The following is a 26,050-nucleotide window of genomic DNA, read 5'->3' as shown; positions in this document are numbered from 1 at the left end:
CTGCTTTTCCCTCACCCCCTTCTTGCCCCCCTTAGATTTTTGGGCTGCTTTTCCCTCCCCCTCTGCTTGCCCCCCCCCCCGCGATTTTTGGCTGCCTTTCCTTGACCCTCTGTTGGCCCCCCCAGATTTTTGGCTGCTTTTCCCTCCCCCTCTGCTTGCCTCCCCCCCCCCGATTTTTGGCTGCTTTTTCCTCACCCTTCGTTTGCCCCCCCCCAGATTTTTGGCTGCTCTTCCCTCCCCCTCTGCTTGCCCCCTTAGATTTTTGGCTGCTTTTCCCTCACCCCTTTCTTGCCCCCCCAGATATTTGACTGCTTTTCCCTCATCCTCCGCTTGCCCCTGTCCTATTTTGGGCTGCTTTTCCCTTCCCCTCTGCTTGCCCCCCCAGATTTTTGGCTGCTTTTCCCTCACCCCCTTCTTGCCCCCCTAGATGTTTGACTGGTTTTCCCTCACCCTCTACTTGCTCCCCAGATTTTTGACTACTTTTCCCTCTCCCTCTTCTTGCCCTCCTAGATTTTTGACTGCTTTTCCCCCACCCCCTGCTTGCCCCCCCCCCCCCCAATTTTTGCATTCTTTTTCTTGATCCTCTGCTTGCCCCTGAAAGTTCTGGCTGCTTGTCCCTCACCCTCTGCTTGCTCCCCAGATTTTTGACTGCTTTACCCTCTCCCTCCGCTTGCCCCCAACAATTCTTGACTGCTTTTCCCTCACCCTCTGCTTGCCTCCCCCGCAAAATTTTGGGCTGCTTTTCCTTGAACCCCAGCTTGCCCCCCAGATTTTGGGCTGCTTTTTCCTCACCCTCTGCTTGTCCCCCCAGATTTTGGGCTGCTTCTCCCTCCCCCTCTGCTTGCCTCCCCTAGATTTATGGCTGCTATTCTCTCACCCGGTGCTTGCCCCCCTCCAGATTTTTTGGCTACCTTTCCTTGACCCTCTGTTTGCCCCCCCCCAAAGGTTTTTGGCTGCTTTTCTTCTCCCCTCTCCTCGCCCCCCCCCCCAGATTTTGATCGCTTTCCCTCACCCTCTGCTCGCCCCCTCTGATTTTTGGCTACCCTTCCTTGACCCTCTGCTTGTCCCCCCAGAATTTTGGCTACCTTTCCTTGACCCTCTGTTTGCTCCCCCCAGATTTTGGGCTGCTTTTTCCTCACCCTCGGCTTGTCCCCCCCAGATTTTGGGCTGCTTCTCCCTCCCCCTCTGCTTGCCTCCCCTAGATTTATGGCTGCTATTCTCTCACCCGGTGCTTGCCCCCCTCCAGATTTTTGGCTACCTTTCCTTGACCCTCTGTTTGCCCCCCCCCCAAGGTTTTTGGCTGCTTTTCTTCTCCCCTCTCCTCGCCCCCCCCCAGATTTTGATCGCTTTCCCTCACCCTCTGCTCGCCCCCTCTGATTTTTGACTACCCTTCCTTGACCCTCTGCTTGTCCCCCCAGAATTTTGGCTACCTTTCCTTGACCCTCTGTTTGCTCCCCCCAGATTTTGGGCTGCTTTTTCCTCACCCTCGGCTTGCCCCCCCAGATTTTGGGCTGCCTTTCCGTGACCCTCTGCCCCCCTCGGTTTTTGGCTGCTTTTCCCTCCCCCTCGACTTGCCCCCGCCCCAGATTTTTGGCTGCCTTTCCTCGACCTTCTGCTTGCCGCCCCCGCCCCCCCCCCCCCCGATTTTTGGCTGCCTTTCCCTCACCTCTGCTTGTGTCCCCCCCCAACCCCCCCCCCAGATCTTCGGGTGCTTTGCCCTGACGGAGCTGAGCCACGGCAGCAACACGAAGGCCATCGGAACGACCGCCACGTACGTCCCCGGCCGGCGGGTGGGCGGCCCGCGACCCCGGCCCCTTCTCCCCGCCCCCTCCCGGGAGCCGCCCGCCTCTCGGCGCACCGGCGCCGCGCCTCGGCCCGTTCCGGGCGGGGAATGCGTCCGTTCCTCGCTGTGTCGTCCTCTCCCCGGCGTTTAATACAGTGCTCGGCACACAGTGAGCGCCCAGTAAATACCGCTGAATGAACGGACTGTTTAGACCGTGAGCCCACCGTTAGGCGGGGACCGTCTCTATCTGTTGCCGAGTCACTCGTTCAATGGTATTTGTCGAGCGCTTACTACGTGCAGAGCACCGTACTGGGCGCTTGGAATGGACGGTTCGTCCGTAAGCCCGTCGCTGGTCGGGGACTGTCTCTGTCTGTCGCGCGCGTCGTCCGTTCTCCAGCGCTCGGTACGGTGCTCTGCACACGGTGAGCGCTCAGTAAATAACGACCGAACGAACGAATGGACGGACAGACGGTGGCGCGGCGAGGCCTGCTGGATAGAGCACGAGCCTGAGAGTCCTAGTAATAATAATCGCGGTATTTGCTGAGCGCTTACTGTGGGCCAGGCGCTGTACCGAGCGCCGGGGTGGATGTCAGCGAATCGGGACGGTCCCCCGTGGGGCTCGCAGTCCCATTCCCCATTTTCCAGATGAGGGAACTGAGGCCCAGAGAAGCGAAGGGACTTGCCCAGAGTCACCCAGAAGACAAGTGGCTGGGCCGGAATTAGAACCCAGGACCTCCTGACTCCCTGGCCCGGGCCGTGGGTTATCATTCCGGTCGTGCCGCTTGTCTGCCGTGTGACCTCGGTCGAGTCACTCCGCTTCTCTGGGCCTCATCTACCTCCTCCGCGAAGTGAAGACTGAGGCTGTTGGGACTCCGTCCAACCCGATCGACTCACATCTACTCCAGCGCTTAGAACGGTGCTTGGCACGTGGTAAACGTTTTACGGGTACCGACGTTGTTATTGTGACCCCCCCCCCCCCCCCCCCCCAGCATTTGATGATGATAACGTCGGTATCCGTTAAGCGCTTACCGTGTGCAGAGCACCGTTCTGAGCGCCGGGTGGATACGGGGTCATCGGGTCGTCCCACGGGAGGCTCCCGGTCTTCGTCCCCCTTTTCCAGATGAGGGAACCGAGGCCCAGAGAAGCGAAGCGACTCGCCCGCGGTCGCGCGGCCGGCGGGCGGCGGAGCCGGGATTCGAACCCACGACCTCTGACTCCCGAGCCCGGGCTCTTTCCACCGAGCCACGCCGCTTCTCTGATCGCCTCACTTGGTGAGGTGTCTGGCGCCGGGTAAGTGCTCAGCAAATACCACAGAAAAACCCCTAAACCTACTCCCGGGCGCTTATTACAGTGCTCTGCACCCAGTAAGCGGTCAGTAAATGGGGAGTCGGAGGCCCCGGCACCCCACAGGCGGTCCGTGTTATCTTTCGGACACGTCCTCGGGAGGACCGATCCTCTGGAGGAGACGCCAACGCTGGGAAAAGTCCCGGGAGAAGGGGGAAGAGGCCGCCCGGCGGCTATTCCGAAGCCGCCATCGCGGAAGAACCGTTAGGGAGGTTCGTTGGTTCGGTCGTATTTATTGAGCGCTTACTGTGTGCGGAGCACCGGACTAAGCGCTTGGCACGGACAGGTGGGCGACAGATAGAGACGGTCCCTGCCCTCGGACGGGCTCACGGTCCGGATGACGGCGGAGGACGGGACGTCCCGGAGGAGGTCTATCCGCGGGGCCGCTGTCCGTCGCAAACGACTCGGCGGCGCTCGAGCGTTATGATCTGTCAAACGCTCCGTGGGTACCAGACGCCGCTCTAACGTCGGTATCTGTTAAGCGCTCGCTGTGTGCCGAGCACCGTTCTGAGCGCCGGGGGAGACGCGGGGGAATCGGGTCGTCCCACGTGGGGCTCGCGGTCTTCGTCCCCGTTTTACAGACGAGGGAACTGAGGCGCGGAGAAGTGAAGTGACTCGCCCACGGTCACCCGGCCGACAGGTGGCGGAGCCGGGATTCGAACTCATGAGCCCTGACTCCCAAGCCCGGGCTCTTTCCACCGAGCCACGCCGCTTCCCGGCGCTCTAAGCGCCGGGGCAGACGAAGGCCCCGTGCGGGATATGGACCGCGTCCAACCTGATGAGTTGGCATCGATCCCCGGGCTTAGTCCGGTGCCCGACACGCAGTAGGCCCCGAGCGAGAACGATAATTGTTATCATTTTATCGGTCAAGTACTTTTCATTCATTCTTTCGTTCGGTCGTTATCTACCGAGCGCTCGCTACGTGCGGGGCACCGGCCCGAGCGCGTGGAACGGACAGTCCGGCAACAGACAGAGGCAGTCCCTGCCCAGTGACGGGCCCACAGCCTAAACGGGGGCGACGGCAAAGCGGAACAGAACAAAACACTCAGCGTGTGCCGGGCACTGGACTAAGCGCCGTGGTGGGTACGGGCGGATCGGGTGGGACGCCGTCCCTGTCCCTCGTGGGGCTCCCGGGCCCAATCCCCATTTTACGGACGGGGGGACCGAGGCCCGGAGAAGCGAAGCGACCCGTCCGAGGTCACACGGCAGCCGAGCGTGAACCGTTTGCCAAAGGAAGAAGGGCGGGGGTTCTCGTCGGGAGGCTGGGAGGCCGGGGCCAGCGGAGGATCGTCTCCCTAACGCGATTTTGGGGGGGGGGGGCGGGGGGGGGGGCCGTTTTCTTTAACGGTATCTCTTGAGCGCCGGCTACGTCTCAGACGCCGTTCTCGGCTCCGGGGTGGATTCAAGTCGCGGATCCCCGGCCCGTCCCCTCTGGGCTTCGGATCCCCTCTGAGGTTTCCGCTTCTGTTTCCCCGCCGCCAAACAGATTCGCGACCCAAAGACGCTCCTTCCCGTGCCGGGCGTCGTGGTCGGGGACGCGGGCCGGGAGCCGGGGCAGAACGGTCTGGATAACGGGTGAGCTTGGCCACCCCCCTTCCCCGCCCGCCTCGCCTCCCCTCCCTCTCTCCGTCTCCCTTCCCCGCCGCCTCCCGGCCGACGGAGTTCCTCCTCACGCTCGGTCGTGTTTAGCCAGCGCTCGCTGCGTGCGGGGCGCCGTGCTAAGCGCCCGGGAGCCTGGAGCACGACGGCAGAGAGACACGTTCCCTGCCCGCCACCCTTCCGAGCCGCCGGGGCCCTTTGCCGAGCACCTCGCCCGGCGGAGATGGGGTGAGGGCCACGGGGGTTGGTTCGTTCGCTGAATCGTATTCACTGAGCGCTTACTGTGGGAAGAGCGCCGTACTGAGCGCTTGCCGAGTCCGATCCGGCGGTAAAGAGAGGCGGCCCCCGCCCGCGCCGGGCGCTCCGGAAGGGGGGAGACGGACGTCAGAACGGGCGAACGGGCGCCGCTACGGATGAATAGGATTATGGAACCCGTCGGGACGAGCAGGCGGGCGTCGGTGTAAACAGACAGAGTCGTCGTCGTAACGTTGGTGTCCGTCGGGCGCTCGCTGCGTGCGGAGCCCCGTTCTGAGCGCCGGGGGGGATACGGGGCCATCGGGTGGTCCCACGTGAGGCTCACGGTCGATGCCCATTTTCCGGACGAGGGAACCGAGGCCCGGAGAAGCCAAGCGACGCCGGGCGGGCGGAGCCGGGCTCGGGACCCGCGGCCCCCGGCTCCCGAGCCCGGGCTCTCGCCGCCGAGCCCCGCCGCTTCTCCCCCAGCCGGCTTTTCCCCTCGATTCGCCTTGGGGGCCGTCGGAGCTCACCTCCTCCGGGAGGCCTTCCCACACCGAGCCTCCCCTTTTCCCTCTGCTCCCTCCGCTCCCCCTCCACCCCCCCTCCGCCTCTCCCCGCCTTCCCTCCGCTCCTCCCCCTCCCTCCCCCTCCCCTCGGCACCGCGCCCCACCGCTCGGTTGGATGTGTTTTCGGCGCCCTGTCTGTTCCGTTGACGAGATGTACACGGCCCCGATTCCGTTCACTGCCGTCGTCACGACGAGGCGTCCGTCCGCCCGATTCTGTCCCTCGCCGCCGTCCCGGTCCGTCCGCCTCCCCCGATTAGACCGCGGGCCCGTCGGTGGGCGGGGACCGTCCCTATCCGCTACCGACCCGTCCGTTCCAAGCGCTCAGTACGGCGCCCGGCGCGTAGTGAGCGCTCGGTAGGTACCGCGGGATGAACGGGTGGACGGGCGGGGGCCGGGGTGTCTCCGGACAGGTTCGCCGTCTCTCACCGGGTCAGGATTCCGCGGACCCACCTGCTCGACCGAACCGGCGACGTCACCCCCGAGGGAGTCTGCCGCGCGCCCTTTAAGGTCCGCTCGCCGCCTCCCCCCTGTCGGTCGGCGGGGTCGGCGTTTCGGGCCCGGGAGGCGGGAGGTGGCGGGTTCCGATCCCTCGGGGCGGGGGGGCGGGGGGGGGCGGGGGTCGCTCCCCTTCCCCGGGCCTCGGCGACCCCGTTTGGAAAACGGGGGCGGAGACCGGGAGCCCCGGGCGGGACGGAAGCGCGTCTGACCCGGTCCGGTCGCGTCCGCCCCGGCGCTCGGTACGGTGCCCGGCCCATAGCGGGCGCTTAACGGATATAATCGTCAACACGTGCCTCATTGTTATTGTTAGTATTGTTATTAAGCGCTTAGCCGTTATTGTCATCATCATTACTATTAACAACAACGCATACCCCGGTGGGTTCGAATCCTTATAATATGTTATATACGTATGGAATACGTGGTTATATATAGCGAAGCGGCGCGGCTCAGTGGAAGGAGCCCGGGCTTCGGAGTCAGAGGTCATGGGTTCGACTCCCGGCCCTGCCACCCGTCAGCTGGGTGACCGTGGGCGGGTCGCTCCTCTGCTCTGGGCCTCAGTTCCCTCCTCTGTAAAATGGGGATTAACCGTGAGCCTCACGGGGGACGGCCCGATTCCCCCGTGTCTCCCCCAGCGCCTAGAACGGTGCTCTGCACGTAGTGAGCGCTCGACAAATACCGACGTCGTCATTATTATTACATGGCATATCATATTGCCTTGTATGTGATAAAATAGCGTCTCACGTTACGTATACTTTTATACGTGATAGAATAATGCTAGGTGTCCGGGGCAGGGCGCCCCGACGGCATCGGAAGCCGCGTCCCCCGCCCGCGGGGGGGGGGGGGCATCCGGTGAAGGGGGGGCCTGACGCCCGGCCCCACTGTTATTAATCATCGTCCCCGTCCTCCGCCGGCCAGGACGCGAGGCGACGTTTCGGGGCCTCCCTGGGAGCCCTGTCGGCCGCCAGGGTGGCCGTCGTCGGGATGTCGGTGGTCAACCTGAAGCTGGCCCTCTCGGTGGCCGTCCGCTTCTCGGCCACCCGGCGCCAGTTCGGGCCCGACGCGGCCGAGGGGGAGGAGGAGGAGGAGATCCCCGTGCTGGAGTATCAGATGCAGGTAAGGAGGGATGCCCCCTACGCCAGAGGGCTTAGCACGTAACAGACACTTAGCGGATACCCCGACGATAATAATAATAATAATAATAAACGTCACCCACCGCCCAGACGTCAGGGTCGCCCGATCGGGGCGGCCGGGGCTCCCGACGAGGCCCACGTCCCCGCGGCATCCGAAATCGGTGTTCTCGGAGCGGCGGCTCAAGGCGGAATCGCAGCGGTCGTAACGATCCTGGCGTTCGTCAAGCGTTACGAGGCGCCGGGCGCCGTATTAAGCCCCGGGGTGGGTGCCGTGACGATACTAGTGATAACACGATAATCACGACGTCGGTATCCGTTGAGCGCCTACCCAACGCCGAGCACCGTTCCAAGCGCCGGGGTGGGTTACGGGGCCGTCGGGTCGTCCCACGTGAGGCCCGCCGTCTTAATCCCCGTTTGACGGACGAGGGAACTGAGGCACGGGGAAGCGAAGCGCCGCGCGGACAGGTGGCGGAGACGGGATTAGGACCCACGACCCCCCGACTCCCAAGCCCGGGCTCTTTCCACCGAGCCCCGCTGCAGCGGATCGGGGTGGACGCGGTCCCTGTCCCCCGTGGGACTCCCCGTCCCCGTCCCCGTTTTCCAGATGAGGGAACCGAGGCCCAGAGAAGTGAAGCGACTCGCCCGAGGTCACGCAGCAGACGGGCGGCGGAGCCGGGACGAGAACCCGGGACCCTCTGACTCCCGGGCCCGGGCTCTACCCACCAGGCCGCGCCGCCGCTCGACGGCGGACCGTGACCTGGGGAGCGCGGGCGGCCGGACGCGACGCGCCCGGCCCGGGAGGGAGCGTTCCCCCGCGGCCCGCTCTCTAAATCATTCATTCCTTCAGCCCGTCGGATTTATTGAGCGCCTACGGAGCGGGACACCGGACCGACCGCTCGGGAGAGGACGAGAAGCAGCGGGGCCTAGCGGCGAGCGCCCGGGCCCGGGAATCGGAGGACGTGGGTTCCGATCGCGGCTCCGCCGCCCGCCGGCCCGGGGGGGGGCCTCGGGCAAATCGCTCTATTTCTCGGCGCCTCGGCGCCCTCGTCCGTAAAATGGGGACGAGGGCCGGCGGCCCCGCGGGGGGACGACCCGATTCCCCCGTACCTCCCCCGGCGCTCGGAACGGTCCTCGGCACGTGGCAAGCGCCTGACGGATACCGGCATCGTTATTTTGATCACGAGAACAAAAAAACAGACACGGTCCCTGCCCGCGACGGGCTCACGGTCCGGCGGGGGGGAGACGGACCTCAATATACGTAAACAAATGAACGGATGAATAAATGACAGAGGGGGACCTGAGCGGCGCGGGGCCGGGAGGGGGGTGAACAGAGGGAGCGAGGCGGGGGGGGCGCAGAAGGGAGCGGGAGACGAGGAGAGGACGGCTCAGCGGAAAGAGCCCGGGCTTGGGAGTCGGAGGTCGTGGGTTCGGACGCCTCCGGGCCTCGGCGACCTCATCTGGAAAACGGGGATGAAGACGCCGAGCCTCACGCGGGACCACCCGGTGACCCCGCATCGCCCCCGGCGCTCGGAACGGCGCTCGGCACAGAGTGAGCGCTCAACGAATGGCCGACGGGATCGTTATAGATCGGGGAAGGCTCCTCGGAGGAGATGGGCCTTCGGCGAGGCTCGGAATCCGGGGGAGATGAAAGATCGCAGCCTCCCACCCGCCTTTTGGAACGCGGGGGTGTCCCGGCTCTCAGAACGGCGCCCGGCCCGTGGCGAACGTGCGACGGATACCGTGGCCGTCGCCAGCCGTCGTACGGGCGTTCTCATCGGATACCATTCGCCGTCACCGTCGATGACGTCGGTGTCGGTTGAGCCCCTGCTGTGGGCCGGGCACCGTTCTGAGCCCCGGGGGAGATCCGGGGCGATCGGGCCGTCCCCCGTGGGGCTCCCGGTCTCCGTCCCCCTCTGGCGGAGGAGGGAACCGAGGCCCAGGGAGGCGAGGCGGCTCGCCCGGGGTCACGCGGCGGACGGGGGGGGGGGGGGGGGGGGCGCGGAGCCGGGATCGGAACCCGCGACCCCCGACGGCCGAGCCCCGCCGTGGTTCCCCGTCGCGCCGCGCGGAGTCCGGCGGGCGCCCGGGGCCGCGCGGAGGGGCGGCGAGGCGCGCCCGGGACGGCGCCGGGCCCGCGGCGAGCGCTCGGGGAGTCCCGTCGCGTGGCCGAGTGCCGCCCGTTCGCCTCTCCCCTCCCTCTCTCTCTCCGCGGCGGTGGCGCCTGCTCCCTCACCTGGCGGCGACCTACGCCCTGGATCATCTCGGCCGAACTCCGTTCCTCGACCTGGCGGGGCTGCAGGCCGGCCTCCTCGCGAAGATCCAGAGCCGCCGGCAGGTGGGTGGGAGCCCGGAGGGGGCCCGGGCCCGGGAGTCGGAGGTCGTGGGTCCGGCTCCCGGCTCTGCCGCTCGTCGGCCGGGTGACCGTGGGCGGGTCACCTCGCTTCTCCGGGCCCAGCGACCTCATGAGGATCGACCGCGAGCCTCCCGCGGGACGACCCGATGACCCCGTATCTCCCCCAGCGCCGAGAACGGCGCCCCGCGCGTAGTAAGCCGATACCAGCGTCATTATTGTCATTGTTATCGTCGTTCCTCCGGCACGGTGCGTGACCCCAGGCGGAGCCGGGCCGGGAGATTCACGCCCTGGCCTGCGCGGGCGAAGCCCCGGCCTCCTGGACGGCGCAGCGGGGGGCTCGGGAATGTCGGGAAGCCTGCGGCGGACACGGCTACCTGGAAGGTAGGGGATCGCCGGCGGGGCCCGGGCCCCTCCGCCCCCTCCCGTCCCGCTGCCCCCGCCCCCGTTGGTTCGTGCCGTCGGACGCGTTGAGCGCCCGCCGTCGGCGGGGCACCGCGCTAAGCGCCCGGGGCGGCGCGGCGCGGCCGAGACGCCGTCCCGCCGCCGCCGGGAGACCGGGCCGCCGGCCCTCCGCGCTTAACGGACCGATCGGTCGCCCGTGTTCATCGCGCGCTTCTTCGATGAGTGACAGCGGCGTTTCTCGAGCGCCTGCCGGGCGCCGGGCCGAGCGCCGGGGCGGATCCAAGCCGGTCGGATCGGTCGGGGTCTCCGTCCCGCGTACGGGTTCGCCGTCTCGACCCCCCCCCCCCCCCCCCCGCTCCGCGGATGAGACGACCCCGCCGCCGGTCGGCCGCGTGACTCCGGGCGAGTCGCTCCGCTTCTCCGCGCCTCGCTTCCCTCCTCCGCGGAACGGGGACGGAGTCCGTATCTACCCCGGCGCTTAGAACGGCGCTCCGCCCGTAGCGAGCGCTTTAACAGATACCGACGTCGTCGTCGTCGTGACCGACGCCGTCGCGGGCGAGGGATCGGCCGCCCCGGCGCGCCGGGAGCGCTCGGCGAACGCCACGGTCCTCATCGCGCCGCCCCTCGCGCCGCGCGGCGCCCGGAGCGCCGGACCGGGCGCCGCGGGGGGGGGGGCGGCGGGGCCACGGCGGGGCCCGTCCCCTGGCCCGCGGCGAGGCGGGCGGCCGGGAGGAGGAGGGCGGGGGGCCGGGCCGAGCCGGGCGGATTCTCCCGCAGCCAATCGCCTGGGCGCCGTCGGGAACGACAACGACCCGAACTGCACGTACGAAGGAGACGACAACGTCCTCCTGCAGCAGACCGGCAACTACCTCCTGAGCCTGCTGCCCTCCGGCCCGCCAGGTCGGCCCCCCCCCCCCCCCACCGCCCCGGGGGCCCGAGGACCCGGGTTCCGATCCCGCCCCCCCCCCCCCGCCGTCGGCCGGCTCGCCTCGGGCCACCCCGCTTCTAAGCGCGAAGCCGCGCGGCTCGGCGGAAAGAGCCCCGGGTCGTGGGTTCGGACCCCGGCCCCGCCGCGCGTCGGCTGCGTGTCTTCGCTGCCCGGGGCCCCGCCTCCCTCACCCGTAAAACGTAGACCGTGAGCCCGTCCGAGGGCGGGGACCGTCTCTGCCTGTCACCGATTCGTCCATTCCGAGCGCCGAGGACGGTGCTCTGCGCACAGTAAGCGCTCGACAAATGCGATTGACTGAATGAATGAATGAATGAGATCGACTGTGAGCCTCACGTGGGACGGCCTGATCTCCCCCGGCGCTTAGAACAGTGCTCGGCACGTAGCGAGCGCCTGACAGATACCAACGTCATTATTAGTAATGATAATTAGGGTATTGCCTGAGCGCTCACTACGTGCCAGCCGCTATCCTGAGCGGTAGTCGGGTTGCCCCTCAGTGGGGCTCGGGGTCCTGAGCCCCATTTCGCAGCCGAGGGAAAGAAAGAAATGAATGGTGGCGTCGGTCAAGCGCCTACCGCGCGCAAAGCGCTCTTCCGAGCGCCGGGGGGGTGCAGGATCATCGGGCCGTCCCCCGTGGGGCTCACGGTTTCCATCCCCATTTTCCAGACGAGGGAACGGGGGCCCGGAGAAGCGAAGTGACTTGCCCGTAGTCACGCGGCCGGCGAGCGGCGGAGCCGGGATTCGAACCCGTGACCCCCCGCTCCCGAGCCCGGGCCCTCTCCGCCGAGCCGCCGCCGCCCGTGGTGTTGGCAAAGCGCCTGCTAGGTGCCAAGCGCCGTTCTAAGCGCCGGAGTGGATGCGGAGTGATCAGGTCGCCCGCCCGTGGGGCTCCCGGTCTCCATCCCCGTTTTCCAACGGAGGGGAAAAAAATAAAACGGTGGCGTTCGTCAAGCGCTCACTAGGTGCCGGACTCCGTTCCGAGAGCCGGCGTAGACGCGGGGTCGTCGGGTCATCCCCCGTGGGGCTCCCGGCCTTCATCCCCGTTTTCCAGACGAGGTCACCGAGGCCCAGGGGAGCGAAGCGACGCGGACGGGTGGCGGAGGCGGGATTAGAACCCGGGACCTTCCGACCCCCAGACCCGGGCTCGTCCCGCCTCACGTGGGCCGACCCGATGACCCCGTGTCTCCCCCAGCGCTCAGAACGGTGCCCTGCACGTAGGGAGCGCTTAACGGATACCAACGTCGTCATTACGAGAAGCGGCGTGGCGCAGCGGGAGGAGCACGGGCTTTGGAGTCGGGGCTCGTGAGTTCGAATCCCAGCTCCGCCACCTGTCGGCCGTGTGACCGTGGGCGAGTCACTCGACTTCTCCGCGCCTCAGTTCCCTCAACTGTAAAACGGGGACGAAGACCGCGAGCCCCACGTGGGACGACCCGATTCCCCCGGGTCTCCCCCGGCGCTCAGAACGGTGCTCTGCCCGTAGTGAGCGCTTAACGGATACCGACATTACATTATTATCATTGTCATTATCGTCACCGTCGTCATTTCCCGGCGAGCGCTGCGTGCAGGGCGCCGTGCTGAGCGGTCTGGGAGAGGACGGGGCGAGGGATGAACTGGCACGTCCCCCGCCCGCGGCCAGCCGACGGCCTAGACGGGGAGACGTGGGGGTCTGACCGTGGGCCTGTATCCGATTCTGTTGGAAGGTGGGAGGGAACTGTGTCGGGAATGACCGTCGGGATAATCCCGGGGCGGCAGACGGACTCCCTCGGCCGGATGGAACGTCCTCCCCGTCGTCCCGTCCCCCCCGTTTGCCTTTCTCGTCGTATTTCTCCCCTCCCCTTCGCGGGTCAGAGAAGAAGCGCCTTCGGACCCCGCTGGGACCGGTGGATTTCCTGGAAGACCCGGACGACATCCTCGGCCGGAAATGCTCGGCGTCTACGGTCGAAGACTGGCCGGGTCGTTCGGGTGACGATCTCGTATTCCTTCTCCGCTCGGCCGGGGTCGGGCGGATCCCGGCCCCTTCCCCGACTTCCCCCGACGGCGGGACCGACTCCGGGTCGCGGGTCACCGGGCCCGCGGCGGGACAGAAGGGACGGACCGTCCGCCGCGGAGAGAGGCGGCGGCGGCGCCTCTCGTGCGTCCGGTCGCGTCCGTCGAGCGCTCGCCGTGTGCGGGGCGGCGTGCTGAGCGCTTGGAACGGACAGTCCGGCGAGAGGGAGGGAGACGGTCCCCGCCCGTCGAGGGGCTCCGGGTCTAATCGGGGGGAGGCGGACGCCAAAACCAAACGGGTAGACGGACAAGTCGCCCGGCGGCTGGAGCCCGGGCCCGGGAGTCGCGAGGTCCCGGCTCCCGATCCCGGCCCCGCCCCTTGTCCGCCGGGTGACCTCGGGCGGGTGGCTCCGCTCCTCGGCGCCTCGGTGCCCTCGTCTGTCAAATGGGGATGAAGACGACGAGCGCCACGTGGGACGGGGCCCGCGCCCGACCCGATGACACCGTAATAATCCCGTTGGGATCCGCGCAGCGCCCGCCGTGGGCCGAGCACCGTTCCGAGCGCCGGGGTAGACGCGGGGGAGCCGGGTGGTCCCGCGGGGGGCCCACCGTCTCCGTCCCCGTTTTGCAGACGAGGGAACCGAGGCGCCGAGGAGCGAAGCGGCCTGCCCCCCCCCCCCCGGCACTCGGTGATGATAACGTTGGTGTTCGTTAAGCGCTTACTCTGTGCCGGGCCCCGTGCCGAGCGCTGGGGTGAATCCACGCGGATCGGGTCGGACGCGGGCCCTGTCCCGCGTAGGGCCCGTCGTCTTAATCCCCATTTTGCAGTCGAGGGAACCGAGGCACGGAGAACTGAAGCGACTCTCCCGAGGCCGCACAGCAGACGAGTGGCGGAGCTGAGATCAGAACCCGTGACCTTCCGACTCCCGGGTCCGGGCTCTAGGTAGCGGGCAGTCGCCCGGCACCTAGTAAGCGCTTAACGAACGCCAGAATGATCGTTTTACTACTCTCGTCGTCGTCTGTACCGCTCGGGCGAGATTTCTCTACCGATCGGGCGACGTCGTCACATCCCCGAATTCGGGCCGGTTCCACCCCGTCTCGTCGCGCGCTTCGCGAGTCGCTCCGTGAAGCGAGGAAGGGAGGTGGACTAAGGGGGAATTAGGAAGCCAGCCCGAAATAAAAGCGATAGTAACGACGACATCTGGTGAGTGCTTACCACGTGCCAAGCACCGTTCTAAGCGCCGGGGTAGACGCGAGGGTCATCGGGGTGTCCCACGTGGGGCTCCCGATCTTCGTCCCCGTTTCCCGGATGAGGTCCCCGAGGCCCGGAGGAGTGAAGTGGCCTGTCCGGGGTTACGCGGCTGCTAAGTGGCGGGGTCGGGATCGATACTAACGTGGTCCCGTCGGTATCCGTTAAGCGCGTCCCTATGTGCCGAGCGCCGTTCTGAGCGCCGGGGGAGACCCGGGGTCATCGGGCGGTCCCACGTGAGGCTCCCGGCCTTCGTCCCCGTTTTACGGATGAGGTCACCGAGGCCCGGGGGGGGGTTCACGCGACCGGCCCGAGGTCACTCAACCGACGGCCGGAGGAGCCGGGCTTAGGACCCGGCTCCTTCCCACTCCCGGGCTCGTACCCCACCCTCTCCCGAGCCTTACCGCGGGCCCACCTCCTCCGAGAGGCCTTCCCAGACTAGACCTCGCCTTTCCCCCTCCCCCCCTCCCTTCGGCGGCGGCCCCGCTCTCGAATCCGCACCTTCCGGTCGCCCTTCCCTCGGCCTCGCGGCGTTTACGGTTAAATCCGCAATTCCCCGCGGGCCTCTCCCCCCCCCCCCCCCGGCGCTCTGCCCCTTTGTCTGTATCATTTATTCCCCTTTATGAACATTCCGTTCGTGAGGCGTCCGTGTCCCCTTGCTTCCGTCTGTCGCGACCACGTCGTCCCGTTGACGAGAAGCGGCGCGGCTCAGCGGAAGGAGCCCGGGCTTCGGAATCGGAGGTCACGGGTCCGAACGCCGGCCCCGCCGCCTCTCGGCTGGGTGACTGCGGGCGGGTCGCTTCGCTTCTCTGTGCCTCGGTTCCCTCATCTGTAGAATGGGGATTAACCGGGAGCCTCACGTGGGACCGCCCGATTCCCCCGTGTGGCCCCCGGCGCTCCGCACGTAGTGAGCGCTCACCGAATGCCGGCGTTAATCGTCGTCATCGTTTCTGTCCGTCTGTCTTCCCCCATTAGACCGTAAGCCCGTCAGTGGGCGGGGATCGTCTCCGTCTGTCCTCGGATTTGCGCGTTCCGAGCGCTCGGCGCGGTGCCGTGCGCGCAGTGGGCGCTCGGTAAAGACGACCGACTGAACGACTGTCCCGAGGGGTCGGGACGGCGCTCTGCCCGGAGCAGGCGCTCAAAATAACACCGTCGGTATTCATTAAGCGCTCGCTACGTGCCGAGCCCCGTTCCGGGCGGGGGGGGGAGACACGGGGGAATCGGGTGGTCCCACGTGGGGCTCAGAGACTACGGGCGCCGGATCGACGGCCGCGGGGAACGGCGAGACGCGCCGCGTCTTTTCCGTTGCGGCGTCTTTGGCCGCCTACCGGTGGCTGGTGTGCTACCCGCTCCGAGAGAGCCAGCGGAAGATCGGGCAGGAGAGAGCGTCCGGACGAGACGATTTTGAAGCCAGAAACAACGGCCAGGTGAGAACGGCCTCCGAAAGAATGACGATAGCGAAAAACGATGGCGTCCCTGAAGCGCTCGTACCGATGACGACGTGGGTATCCGTGGAGCGCCCGCTACGCGCCGAGCAGCGTTCCGAGCGCCGGGGGAGATACGGGGTCGTCGGGTCGTCCCGCGTGAGCCTCGCGGTTAATCCCCGTTTTTCCAGAGGAGGTCACTGGGGCCCGGAGAAGTGAAGCCCCCCCCCCCGCCCACGGCCACGCAGCCGACGGGCGGCGGGGCCGGCGTTCGAACTCCCGACCTCCGACTCCCGAGCCCGGGCCCTCTCCGCCCGGCACCGTACCGAGCGCCGAGGCGCGTCCGAGCGGATCGGGATGGACACGGTCCCCGTCCCACGTGGGGCTCGCGGCCTCGATCCCCGTGTTATACAGATGAGGGAGCCGAGGTGCAGTGAAGCGAAGTGACCTCCCCGAGGTCACGCGGCGGGCGGGTGGCAGACGGGGATCCCGACCCACGACCAAGCGGCGCGGCTCAGTGGAATGAGCCCGGGCTTCGGAGGCGGGGGTCGTGGGTTCGACTCCCGGCCCTGCCGCCCGTCAGCCGTGTGACGGTGGGCGAGTCGCTTCACTTCTCTGGGCCTCGGTGACCTCATCTGGAAGATGGGGATTAACCGGGAGCCTCCCGTGGGACGACCCGATGACCCTTTATCACCCCCGGCGCTTAGAACGGTGCCCTGCACGTAGCAAGAGCTTAACAAATAGCAACACGTACAAGAGAGACCCCCGGCTCCCGAGCCCGGGCCCTTTCCACTGAGCCGCGCTGCCTCCTTCGACTGGTCAGAGGTCCGGGTCTCTCCCCACACTAAACCCCCCCCCCCCCCCGTTCCTCCGCTCCTCCTCCCCATCGCCCCGACTCCCTCCCTCTGCCCTCCCCCTCCCCCGCCCCACACCGCTTGTCTATAAAGGAAAACGTTTCTCATTCTGTTTACCTTGCCGATGATTCATTCGCTCATTCGGTCGTACCTGTCGGGCGCTTTACGATGTGCAGAGCGCCGTACTGAGCGCTTGGAAACCACAACTGGGCAACGGGGAGAGACCGTCCCCGCCCAACGCCGGGCTCACGGTCTAAACGCGGGAGACGGCGGCCAAGCGAGGCGGAACAGAACGGGTCGTGCGGCGCGGATATCAAGATGAATAGGATCGTAGACGGATACCCGCTAGATCTGGAGATAGTATGTGATTCTATTATATAGATGATAGCATACACAGATATAGGTAGCATTATGGACTGTAACCGTCTCCGTCTGTCTGGCCGCCACGGACGGCCGTCTCCGTGTTTGGTTCCGCGGTCCGCCCCCCCCCCCGTCGGCGGCGGGCGGGGACGGTCTCCCTCGGTGGCCCGGTCGGGCTTTCCGAGCGCCGGGCCCGGCGCCCCGCACGCCGTCGGCGCTCGGTCGACGCGACGGGACGGGGGGGCGGGCGGGTCCCCGGGGCGCGGGGGGGCGGGGGGGAGGGGGAGGGGGCGGGCCCGGGCCGGGGACCCGCCCGGTCCCGGGTTCTGAGCCCGGCCCCGCCGCTGCTCCGCGGCCCGACCCCCGTGCCCTTCGGTCCCCCTCCTAACGACGACCGTCAGTAACGCGGGTCCTCGTCGAGCGCTTACTGCGCGCGGGGCGCCGTTCCGAGCGCCGCGGGAGACGCAGGGGAAGCGGGTCGTCCCGCGTGGGGCTCACGGTCTTCGTCCCCGTTTTGCGGACGAGGGGACCGAGGCCCAGAGAAGTGAAGCGCCCCGCCCACGGTCGCGCGGCCGACGAGGGGCGGAGCCGGGATTCGGGCCCGGGACCTCTGACTCCGAAGCCCGGGCCCTCTCCGCCGAGCCACGCTGCCTCTAGACGCGAGGCTCCTCGAGGGGAGGGATCCGGCCGCGTCCGTCCTGCGGACAGGGATGGCGTCCGGTAGGAGCCCGGGCTCGGAGGTCAGAGGTGGCGGGTTCGATTCCCTGCTCCGCCACCCGTCGGCCGTGTGACCGGGGGCGGGTCACTTCACTTCTCGGTGCCTCGGTTCCCTCATCCGGCAAATGGGGACGGAGACCGGGGGCCCGACGTGGGACGACCCGATCGCCCCGTGTCTGCCCCGGCGCTTAGAACGGCGCCCCGCGCCTAGGGAGCGCTTAACGAACGCCATCCGGCCCTTCCCTTCCAGGCGGATACTTCTCCGGAGAGCGAGCGGGCAAAGACGTCCAGAACGCCATCTTGGAGCTCCGTTGGAAGGTGAGTCCCGTCCCCTTTAGGATGCCACTTTCGAAACCGGTATATGACGACGTCGGTGTTCGCTAAGCGCCTGCTCCGTGCCGAGCGCCGTTCCAAGCGCCGGGGGAGACGCGGGGGGGGGATCGGGTCGTCCCCCGTGGGGCTCGCGGCCTTGATCCCCGTTCTCCAGACGGGAAGCTGCCCGGGAAGTGTTCACTCTGTGCCAGGTTCATTCCGTCAGTCGTACCCATCCAGCGCTTGCGGGGTGCGGAGCGCCGTACCGAGCGCTTGGGAGAGGACGGGTCGATAGAGGAGCGGCCTGGCTCGGCGGAAGGAGCCTGGGCTTGGGAGTCAGAGGTCACGGGTTCGAATGCCGACTCTGCCGCTTGGCAGCTGGGTGGCTTTGGGCAGGTCACTTCACTTCTCTGGGCCTCCGGGACCTCCTCTGTAAAATGGGGATGAAAACTGTGAGCCCGTGTGGGACAACCTGATCACCTTGTATCCCCCCCCCCCCAGCGCGCTCGGAACGCTGCCCTGCACATAGTAAGCGCTTAACGAACGCCGTCGTCGTCGTTACTGTTAACTTACGTACGTACCTGCGATCGATGCATTTGTATCGCCGGCCGTCTCCTCCCCTCCCTGGACTCGTTGCGGGCAGGGAACGTGTCCGTCGACTGTCGCGCCGTACGCTCCCGGGCGCTCGGCGCGCGGCTCCGCACACGCGAAGCACTCGGTAAACGCGGTGGAACGAGTGAGCGCCAGAAGCGGCGTGGCTCGGTGGCGAGAGCACGGGCTTGGGAGTCAGAGGCCGTGGGTTCGCATCCCGGCTCTGCCGCTCGCCAGCTGCGTCACCGTGGGCGAGTCCCTTCGCTTCTCTGGGCCTCGGTGGCCTCATCTGGAAAACGGGGATGAAGACCGGGAGCCCCACACGGGGCGACCCGATTCCCCCGCGTCTGCCCCCGGCGCTTAGAACGGCGCTCGGCACGTAGTGAGCGCTTAACAGATGCCAGCGTTATTGGGCATATTCCCTGCCCACGGCGAGCTAACGTCTAGACGGGGGGGGGGGGGGGGAGACGGACGTCAGTACAGAGAAATACGAATAGATGAATGACGAGGACGTTGATGATGATGATGATGATGATGATGATGATGATGTTGGCGATAGTTAAGCGCCTCCTGTGTGCAGAGCACCGTTCTAAGCGCCGGGGCAGATACGGGGTCATCGGGTCGTCCCGCGTGAGGCTCTCGGTCTTGCCGTTTTACAGCTGAGGGAACCGAGGCGCGGAGAAGTGAAGCGACTCGCCCACGGTCACCCAGCTGACAAGGGGCAGAGCCGGGATTCGAACCCCTGACCTCTGACTCCCGAGCCCGGGCTCCTTCCGCCGAGCCGCGCTGCTTCTCGTCGGCGACAGGTCCCCTTCCTGCCACTCGTCGGGGACTGTGTGTCTCTTTAGTGTCGTACTGTACGTTCCCAAGCGCCTAGTACGGTGTTTTGCGCACGCGAAGGGCTCGGTAAATACAGTTCCCTCATCTGGAAAATGGGGACGGAGACCGTGAGCCCCACGTGGGACGACCCGAGGACCCTGTATCTCCCCCAGCGCGTAGAACGGTGCCCTGCACACGTAGCGAGCACTGAACGGGATACCGTGATTATTATTATTATTATTATTATTACAGTTGAAGTGAATTGAAGTGGACTTGCATTTATCAGTAACAGTAACGTTGCCGTCTGTTAAGCGCTCACCATGTGCGGAGCGCCGTTCTAAGCGCTGGGGGGAGATACGGGGGAATCGGGTGGGGCTCCCGGTTAATCCCCATTTTCCAGATGAGGGAACCGAGGCCCAGAGAAGTGAAGCGACCGGCCCACGGCCACCCGGCCGACGAGTGGCGGAGCCGGGAGTCGAACCCGTGACCTCCGAGTCCGGAGCGCTCACCGTGCGCAGAGCCCCGGGAGAGCGCATTCTAACAGAGATGGTAGATGATTTTGCGGCCATCTATTTTTTAAGCCCTCGGAGCCGGAAGGACCCGGGTCCCGGTCGCGGCTCCCGCCGCGTCGTTCACTCGCTCGTTCGATGGCATTTACGGAGCGCTTACCGTGCGCGGAGCACTGGACCGAGCTCTCGGGAAGTACAGTCCGGCAGGCGGTAGAGACGATCCCCGCCCGACGACGGGCTCACGGTCTGACGCCCGGAGACCTCGGGCGAGTCCCTTTGCTTCTCCGGGCCTCGGTTCCCTCCTCTGTAAAATGGAAATTACGAGCGCGAGCCCCGTGGGGGACGGGGACCGGGTCCAAACTGAGAAATTCGGACCTACCCCAGCGCTTAGCGCGCTGCCTGCCACGTAGCGACTGCTTAACAGATACCTTAAATTGTAACAGAACAGCAGCATGAGAGTTTGCCGCCACACTCGGTACGGCGCCTGGCCCGTCGTAAGCCCTCTGTGAAGCGGCGCGGCGCGGCGGAGAGGAGCCCGGGCTTCGGCGTCGGGGGGTCGTGAGTTCGACTCCCGGCCCTGCCGCCCGTCAGCTGCCTGCCCGGGGGCGAGTCGCCTCCCTTCCCCGGGCCTCGGGTCCCTCGTCCGGAAAATGGGGATCAGCCGTGAGCCTCACGTGGGACGACCCGAGGACCCCGTATCCGCCCCGGCGCTTAGAACGGTGCTCTGCGCCTAGTGAGCGCTTCACAAACGCCAGCGCTGTCATTGGCGTCGCCGAGGGTCGTCGAGTCGTTTCCGACGGACAGCGACTTCTCCGCAGCGTCCCGGCCTCCGCCCCGACCCGCGGCCCGGTTCTTCCGTCACGGTCGTTAGGCGGTCCGTCCGTCTCGCTGCCGGGCGGCCCCTTCCGCCTCTTCCCCGGACTCTCCCCGGCGGCGTTGGCGTCGTCTTCTCCGGAGAATCCGTCGTCCCCATCGCGGGGCCAAAATCCGCTCATCCGAGTCGGGTCCTCCGGCCTCCCAAAGACCGCGCGGGTCACGTTCGCTCCGAAATCCATTCCTTTGTCTTGCCGGCAGTCCGTGGCATTCCCCGAAGCCTTCTCCGACGGCACATTTCGAAAGAATCCACGTGCTCCGGATCCCGTTTTTTCCCTCTCCCGCTCTCCGAGCCCTGCGCCGACACCGGGGACGCCGTAGAGTTGACCGTTTGCGTCTTCGCCGCGATAACGTTGGTATCCGTTAAGCGCTTACTCTGCGCAGGGCACCCTTCTGAGCGCCCGGGGCGGGGGGGGGGGGGGGGGGGGGAGGGACGACGCGGGGTCATCGGGTCGTCCCGCGTGAGGCTCACGGTGAATCCCCGTTTTACAGATGAGGGAACCGAGAGGCCCGGAGAAGTGACGTGACCCGCCCACGGTCACCCGGCTGACGGGTGGCGGAGCGCCCCTTCGGCGACTTAAATGCCGTTAAAAAAAAACACCGGGTGGCGAATCCCCGTTTGAATCCCCGTTTGAGAGACGAGAGAACAGGGGCACGGAGAAGTGAGGCGACCGAAAACATTACGGCGGATGGGTCTGTCCGAGGACCGTTTCGGTGAGCACTCTGCCGTCCGTCCCATCGTATCCGTTGAGCACCTGCTGGGCGCGGAGCACCGTACTAAGTGCCGGGGAAGTGCGGCTCGGCAACGGACGGGGACGGTCGCTGCCCGCGACGGGCTCGCGGCGGGGGAGGCGGACCCCGGGACAAGGGAGCGGCCATCGGTAGCGCCGTTAGAACGGTAATGCTGGTATCTGTTAAGCGCCGACTACGTCAGAGCACCGTCCTAGGCGCCGGGGGAGAGACGGGGGAATCGGGTCGTCCCGCGTGAGGCTCCCGGTCGATCCCCGTTTTACAGAGGAGGGAACCGAGGCCCGGAGACGCGAAGCGACTCGCCCGCGGTCGCACGGCGGGCGGGTGGCGGAGCCGGGATTCGAACCCGTGACCTCCGACTCCCGAGCCCGGGCCCTTTCCACGGAGCCGGGCCGCTTCTCGTCGACGAAGAGAATCATAGATACGTACACGTCGTTAATCGAAAGGAATTATAACTCTGAATGCGTATCTGCACGCGCGAGTGCTGCGGCGGAGGGCAAGGGGCAGAGCGGAGGGAGGGAGTCGGGGCGATGGGGAGGGCGAGCGGAGGGAAAGGGGCGGCTCGGGGTGGGAAGGCCTCCTGGAGGAGGGGACCTCTCGGCGGGGCTCTGAAGAGGGGAAGAGAGGCAGTTTGGTGGAGGGGAGGGAGGGCGTTTCGGGACGGCGGGAGGAGGTTCCGGGCCCGTCCCTCCCCTCCTCGAAAACCTCCAGGGGTCACCCTGTCGACCTCCGCCCGAAACCGAAGCTCCTCGCTCTCGGCTTCCGGACTGTCCATCCCCCGGCCCCCCCCACCCCCCCCCCACCCCCCCCCCCCCCCCCCCCGCCCGCCTCCTCGCCGTCGCCCCGGCCTCGCCCGTCCCGCCGTCGACCCCCGGGCCGCGTCCTCCCGGGGTCCCGGGACGGCCTCCCTCCTCGCCTCCGCCGGACCCGCTCGCTCTCCCTCGTCGGTGCCCTGCCGGGAGCTCACCTCCCCCGGGAGGCCTTCCCACACCGAGCCCCCCCTTCCCCTCGGCTCCCCCCCCCTCCCCCTCCTCCCCACCCGCCGCCCTTCCCCCCTCCCCTCCCCTCGGCGCCGTGCTCATCCGTGTACGTTATTCGGTGCCCCGTTTATTTTGTTAAAGAGGTGTCTGTGGCCTTGATTCTCTCTATCCTGATGGCGCGGTCTTGTTTTCGTCCCGTTGGGTTTCGCTCTGCCGTCCGTCTCCCCCGTTTAGACCGTGAGCCCGTCAGCGGGCGGGGCCGGTCGCTGTCCGTTGCCGGATCGGACGGTCCAAGCGCCTGGTCCGGTGCCCTGCGCGTAGCGAGCGCTCGATCGGCGCTATCTGATGAACGAATGAGGCGGGCCAGGAGGGGGCCCGGGGAGGAGGCGAGCGGCGGCGGAGGAGCGGAGCGGGCGGGCTGCGGTGGAGGAGGAGAGGAGGGAGGGGAGGGGGGAGGGGAAGGGGGACGGACGGCCCGGAAGCCGAGAGCGAGGAGTCTCCGTTGGATCCACAGGTGGAGGGATGGGCGACCCCTCGGAGGTTTCCGAGGAGGGGAGGGACGGGCCCGGACCGTTTCTGTAGGAAGACGAGCCGGGCAGCGGAACGGAGAGTAGACCGGAGCGGGGAGAGACGGGAGGAAGGGAGAAGATCGGAAAGTCCGGTCGGGAAACCGTGGGTGACCGTGCTCTTCCCCGGAAGCCCCTCTTCGGGCGGGGAACGGAGAACCGTTTCGACGCCCGCTCTCTCTGTCTCTCGAGCGGAAGCTCCTCGCGGGCGGGGGGGGGGGGGGGGCGACCGGGTCGGACCGACTCCTTTACCCTGTCCCCTCCTCGGCGCCTGGCCCAGCCCTCCGCGGACGGTAAGCGCGCCGCTCAGTCGATGCCGTCGATGGCCTGATGTCTGAATAGCCCGCTTCCAAACGGACCGCCTCCCCGCAGAAGGGCTCTCTCCTCTAAGGGGGGCGATTCCGAGTGGGAGATGGGCATCTCCGTCCCACGTCGGCGAATCAGAAATCGCGGTGGCGGGAGAGGGAGGGAGATCTCCGCCACGTCTCCTCGCCTCTACCTCTCCCGACAGCTGAAGGACGACGCGGTGGCCCCGGTGGACGTCGTCGCCCCCCCCCCCGGACTTCATCCTGAACTCGCCCATCGGCCGGGCGGACGGCCAGGTACCGGGGTCCCCCGCCCGCTCCCCCTCCCCGGCCCCGATCCCCCCGGGAGGGCGGTCGGGATACCGACGGCGTCGGTATCCGTTAAGCGCTCGCTACGTGCCGAGCGCTTTCCCGGGCTCCGGGGGGGGGGGGGGCGACGCGGGGTCGTCGGATGGTCCCGCGCGAGGCTCCCGGTCTTAATCCCCGTCTCACAGATGAGGGGACTGAGGCCCAGAGAGGTGAAGTGACGGGCCCAGAGTCGCACAGCTGAGAGGTGGCGGGGCCGGGATTCGGACCCACGACCTCCGACTCCCGAGCCCGGGCTCCGCCCACCGAGCCACGCCGCTTCCCTCTGGGTGACCCGGGCGGGGGGACGGGGATGCATTCTCCCCAGTGCTTAGTGCAACGCCCGGCACCTAGGAAGCGCTCAAGGAGCGCCCCGGCCGTCCGGCCCGAGGCCAAGAGCCCGGGCTCGGGGGTCAGAGGTCGGGGGGTTCTAATCCCGCCTCCGCCACCTGTCTGCCGCGTGACCGTGGGCGAGCCTCTTCTCTTGTGGGCCTCAGCGACCGCCTCTGGAAAATGGGGATTCTTAACATTCGTTAGGCGCTCGCTACGTGCCGAGCGCCGTTCGGAGCGCCGGGGTCGATACGAGCAGCGCGGCTCAGTGGAAGGAGCCCGGGCTTCGGAGTCAGAGGTCGTGGGTTCGACGCCCGGCTCCGCCCCTCGTCAGCTGTGCGACTGTGGGCGAGTCGCTTCGTTTCCCTGGGCCTCGGTGACCTCGTCTGGAAAATGGGGAGCGACCGTGAGCCTCGCGTGGGACGACCCGATGACCCCGTATCTCCCCCGGCGCCTAGGACGGTGCCCTGCGCGTAGTAAGCGCTTAACGGATACCAACGTCGTCATTGTCATCGGCCCGTGCCCTCTGACTCCCAAGCCCGGGCTCTTTCCACTGAGCCGCGCTGCTTCTCCTAAGTTACCCGCTCAGAGTCACAAGATTAAGACGGTGAGCCCCACGGGGAACAACTCGAGGACCCCGCGTCCGCCCCGGCGATGAGAACAGCGCTCGGCGCACGGTGAGCGCTTAACGGGTGCCGTGATCATCAGTTTCCTTCTGCTTATGGCGGGGATGTCCTTCGCCCCCGTCGCAGTTGCACAAGAACCTGCGGGGCGCCGTCCTGCAGGGCCGCCGGGTGCTGGAACGACCCTCGTGGTGGGCGGAGTTGGCGGTGAAGAAGCCCGTCCTGGGAAGCCTGACGTCCAAACTGTAGGTGGGCGGACCCCGACGTCGTCGTCCTTCCCGCCGCCGACCCCTTCCCCGCGTCCCCCCTCTCGCCTGGAGCGTCCTCCCCCCCCCCCCCCCCCCCGCCCCCGACCTGCCGAGCGGCGATCCTTCGCTCGGGCGTATTTACCGAGCGCTCGCCGTCTGCGGAGCACTGTACCGAGCGCTCGGGAGGTCCGGGACGGCAGCGGAGAGAGGCGGTCCCCGCCCGCAGCGGGCTTACGGTCCGGAGCCGGGGGGAGGCGGACGTCGAAACCCGTAAACGGGCCTCGGTGGAAAGAAATCGAATTATAGGTGATATTTAGATAGTTCCGGGCCGGCGGCTAGAGCCGGGACCCGGGAGTCAAAAGGTCGTGGCTTCTCATCTAATCTGTCGGCTGTGCGACCGTGGGCGAGTCACTTCACTTCTCTGGGCCTCGGTCACCTCATCTGTACGATGAGGATCGACCGTGAGCCTCGCGCGGGGCGACCCGATGACCCCGGATCTCCCCTCGGCGCTTAGAACGGTGCCCTGCGCGTAGTAAGCGCTTAACGGAGACCGGCGGCGGCGGCGGCGTCGTCGTCATCCGTCCGGGCTCCGCCGCTCGTCCGCCGCGTGACCTCGGCTAGGCCGCCTCGCTCCTCCGGAAAGGGGAGGATCCGAGTCCGGCGTCCTGCCGGAAGCTCTAAGGCGAAATGGCGACGCTCCGGGTCGATCGACCCGACACTGGTATTTATGGAGCGCTCGCCACGGGCACGCCGCCGTACCGGAAGCTTGGGAGAGTCCGACGCCCCGGAGCACGCCCCTCGCCCCTCGCGGGTTTACGCTCTAGAGGGGGAGACGGACGTTAATGGGAAAAGAGGATTTAGGTCACACGAGTCGGAGATCCGGACGTAAGCGCTGAGGGGGTGGGGAGAAAATCCCCAAACCCAAAGGCCGCAGAGCCAAGCGCACAGAGGACGCAGAAGGGAGACGGAGGAGGAGAGAAGAGGGCTCCGTCGGGGAAGGCCCCTTGGAGGAGGCGTGACCTCGGTAACGATGGTACTTGTGAAGCGCTGACCCCGTGCCAAGCACGGTACTGAGCGCTGGGCGTGGGGACAAACAGATCGGGTTGGACACGGTCCCTGTCCCACGTGGGGCTCCCAGCTTTAATTGATGAGGTCACCGAGGCCCAGAGAAGTGAAGTGACTTGCCCAAGGTCACCCGGCGGGCAAGCGGCGGAGCCGGGATCCGTACCCACGACCTCCGACTCCCAGGCCCGGGCTCTTTCCCCAATTGGGAAATCAGGGAGCGCCTTCCCGGCGACGCGTGTCCGCGTGCAACGCGATCGCCTGTCAGAAGGAAGATCTGTACCGACGT

General features: G+C 67.1%; 1 protein-coding gene across 1 annotated transcript in view; it reads left to right on the top strand.

Annotated features, from left to right (window-relative positions):
- ACOX3 (acyl-CoA oxidase 3, pristanoyl) overlaps positions 1–24,777 on the top strand; it is a 28,632-nt gene extending 3,855 nt beyond the window's left edge. The window contains 14 exon segments of the mRNA XM_039911980.1: positions 1,701–1,771; positions 4,487–4,702; positions 5,940–6,036; positions 6,943–7,139; positions 9,369–9,492; positions 9,771–9,891; positions 10,690–10,812; positions 12,707–12,831; positions 15,281–15,700; positions 16,753–16,789; positions 17,699–17,766; positions 23,360–23,401; positions 23,403–23,450; positions 24,581–24,777. Of these exon segments, the coding sequence (XP_039767914.1) occupies positions 1,701–1,771; positions 4,487–4,702; positions 5,940–6,036; positions 6,943–7,139; positions 9,369–9,492; positions 9,771–9,891; positions 10,690–10,812; positions 12,707–12,831; positions 15,281–15,700; positions 16,753–16,789; positions 17,699–17,766; positions 23,360–23,401; positions 23,403–23,450; positions 24,581–24,700 (1,809 nt within the window). The 3' untranslated portion in view covers positions 24,701–24,777.
- Positions 24,778–26,050: the final 1,273 nt, after the last annotated feature.

The sequence above is a fragment of the Ornithorhynchus anatinus genome, chromosome 4 (assembly GCF_004115215.2).
Source record: "Ornithorhynchus anatinus isolate Pmale09 chromosome 4, mOrnAna1.pri.v4, whole genome shotgun sequence".
Taxonomy (NCBI): Eukaryota; Metazoa; Chordata; class Mammalia; order Monotremata; family Ornithorhynchidae; genus Ornithorhynchus; species Ornithorhynchus anatinus.
The sequence above is the reverse complement of the archived record's forward strand: the minus strand, read 5'-3'. Positions and strand labels throughout refer to the sequence as shown.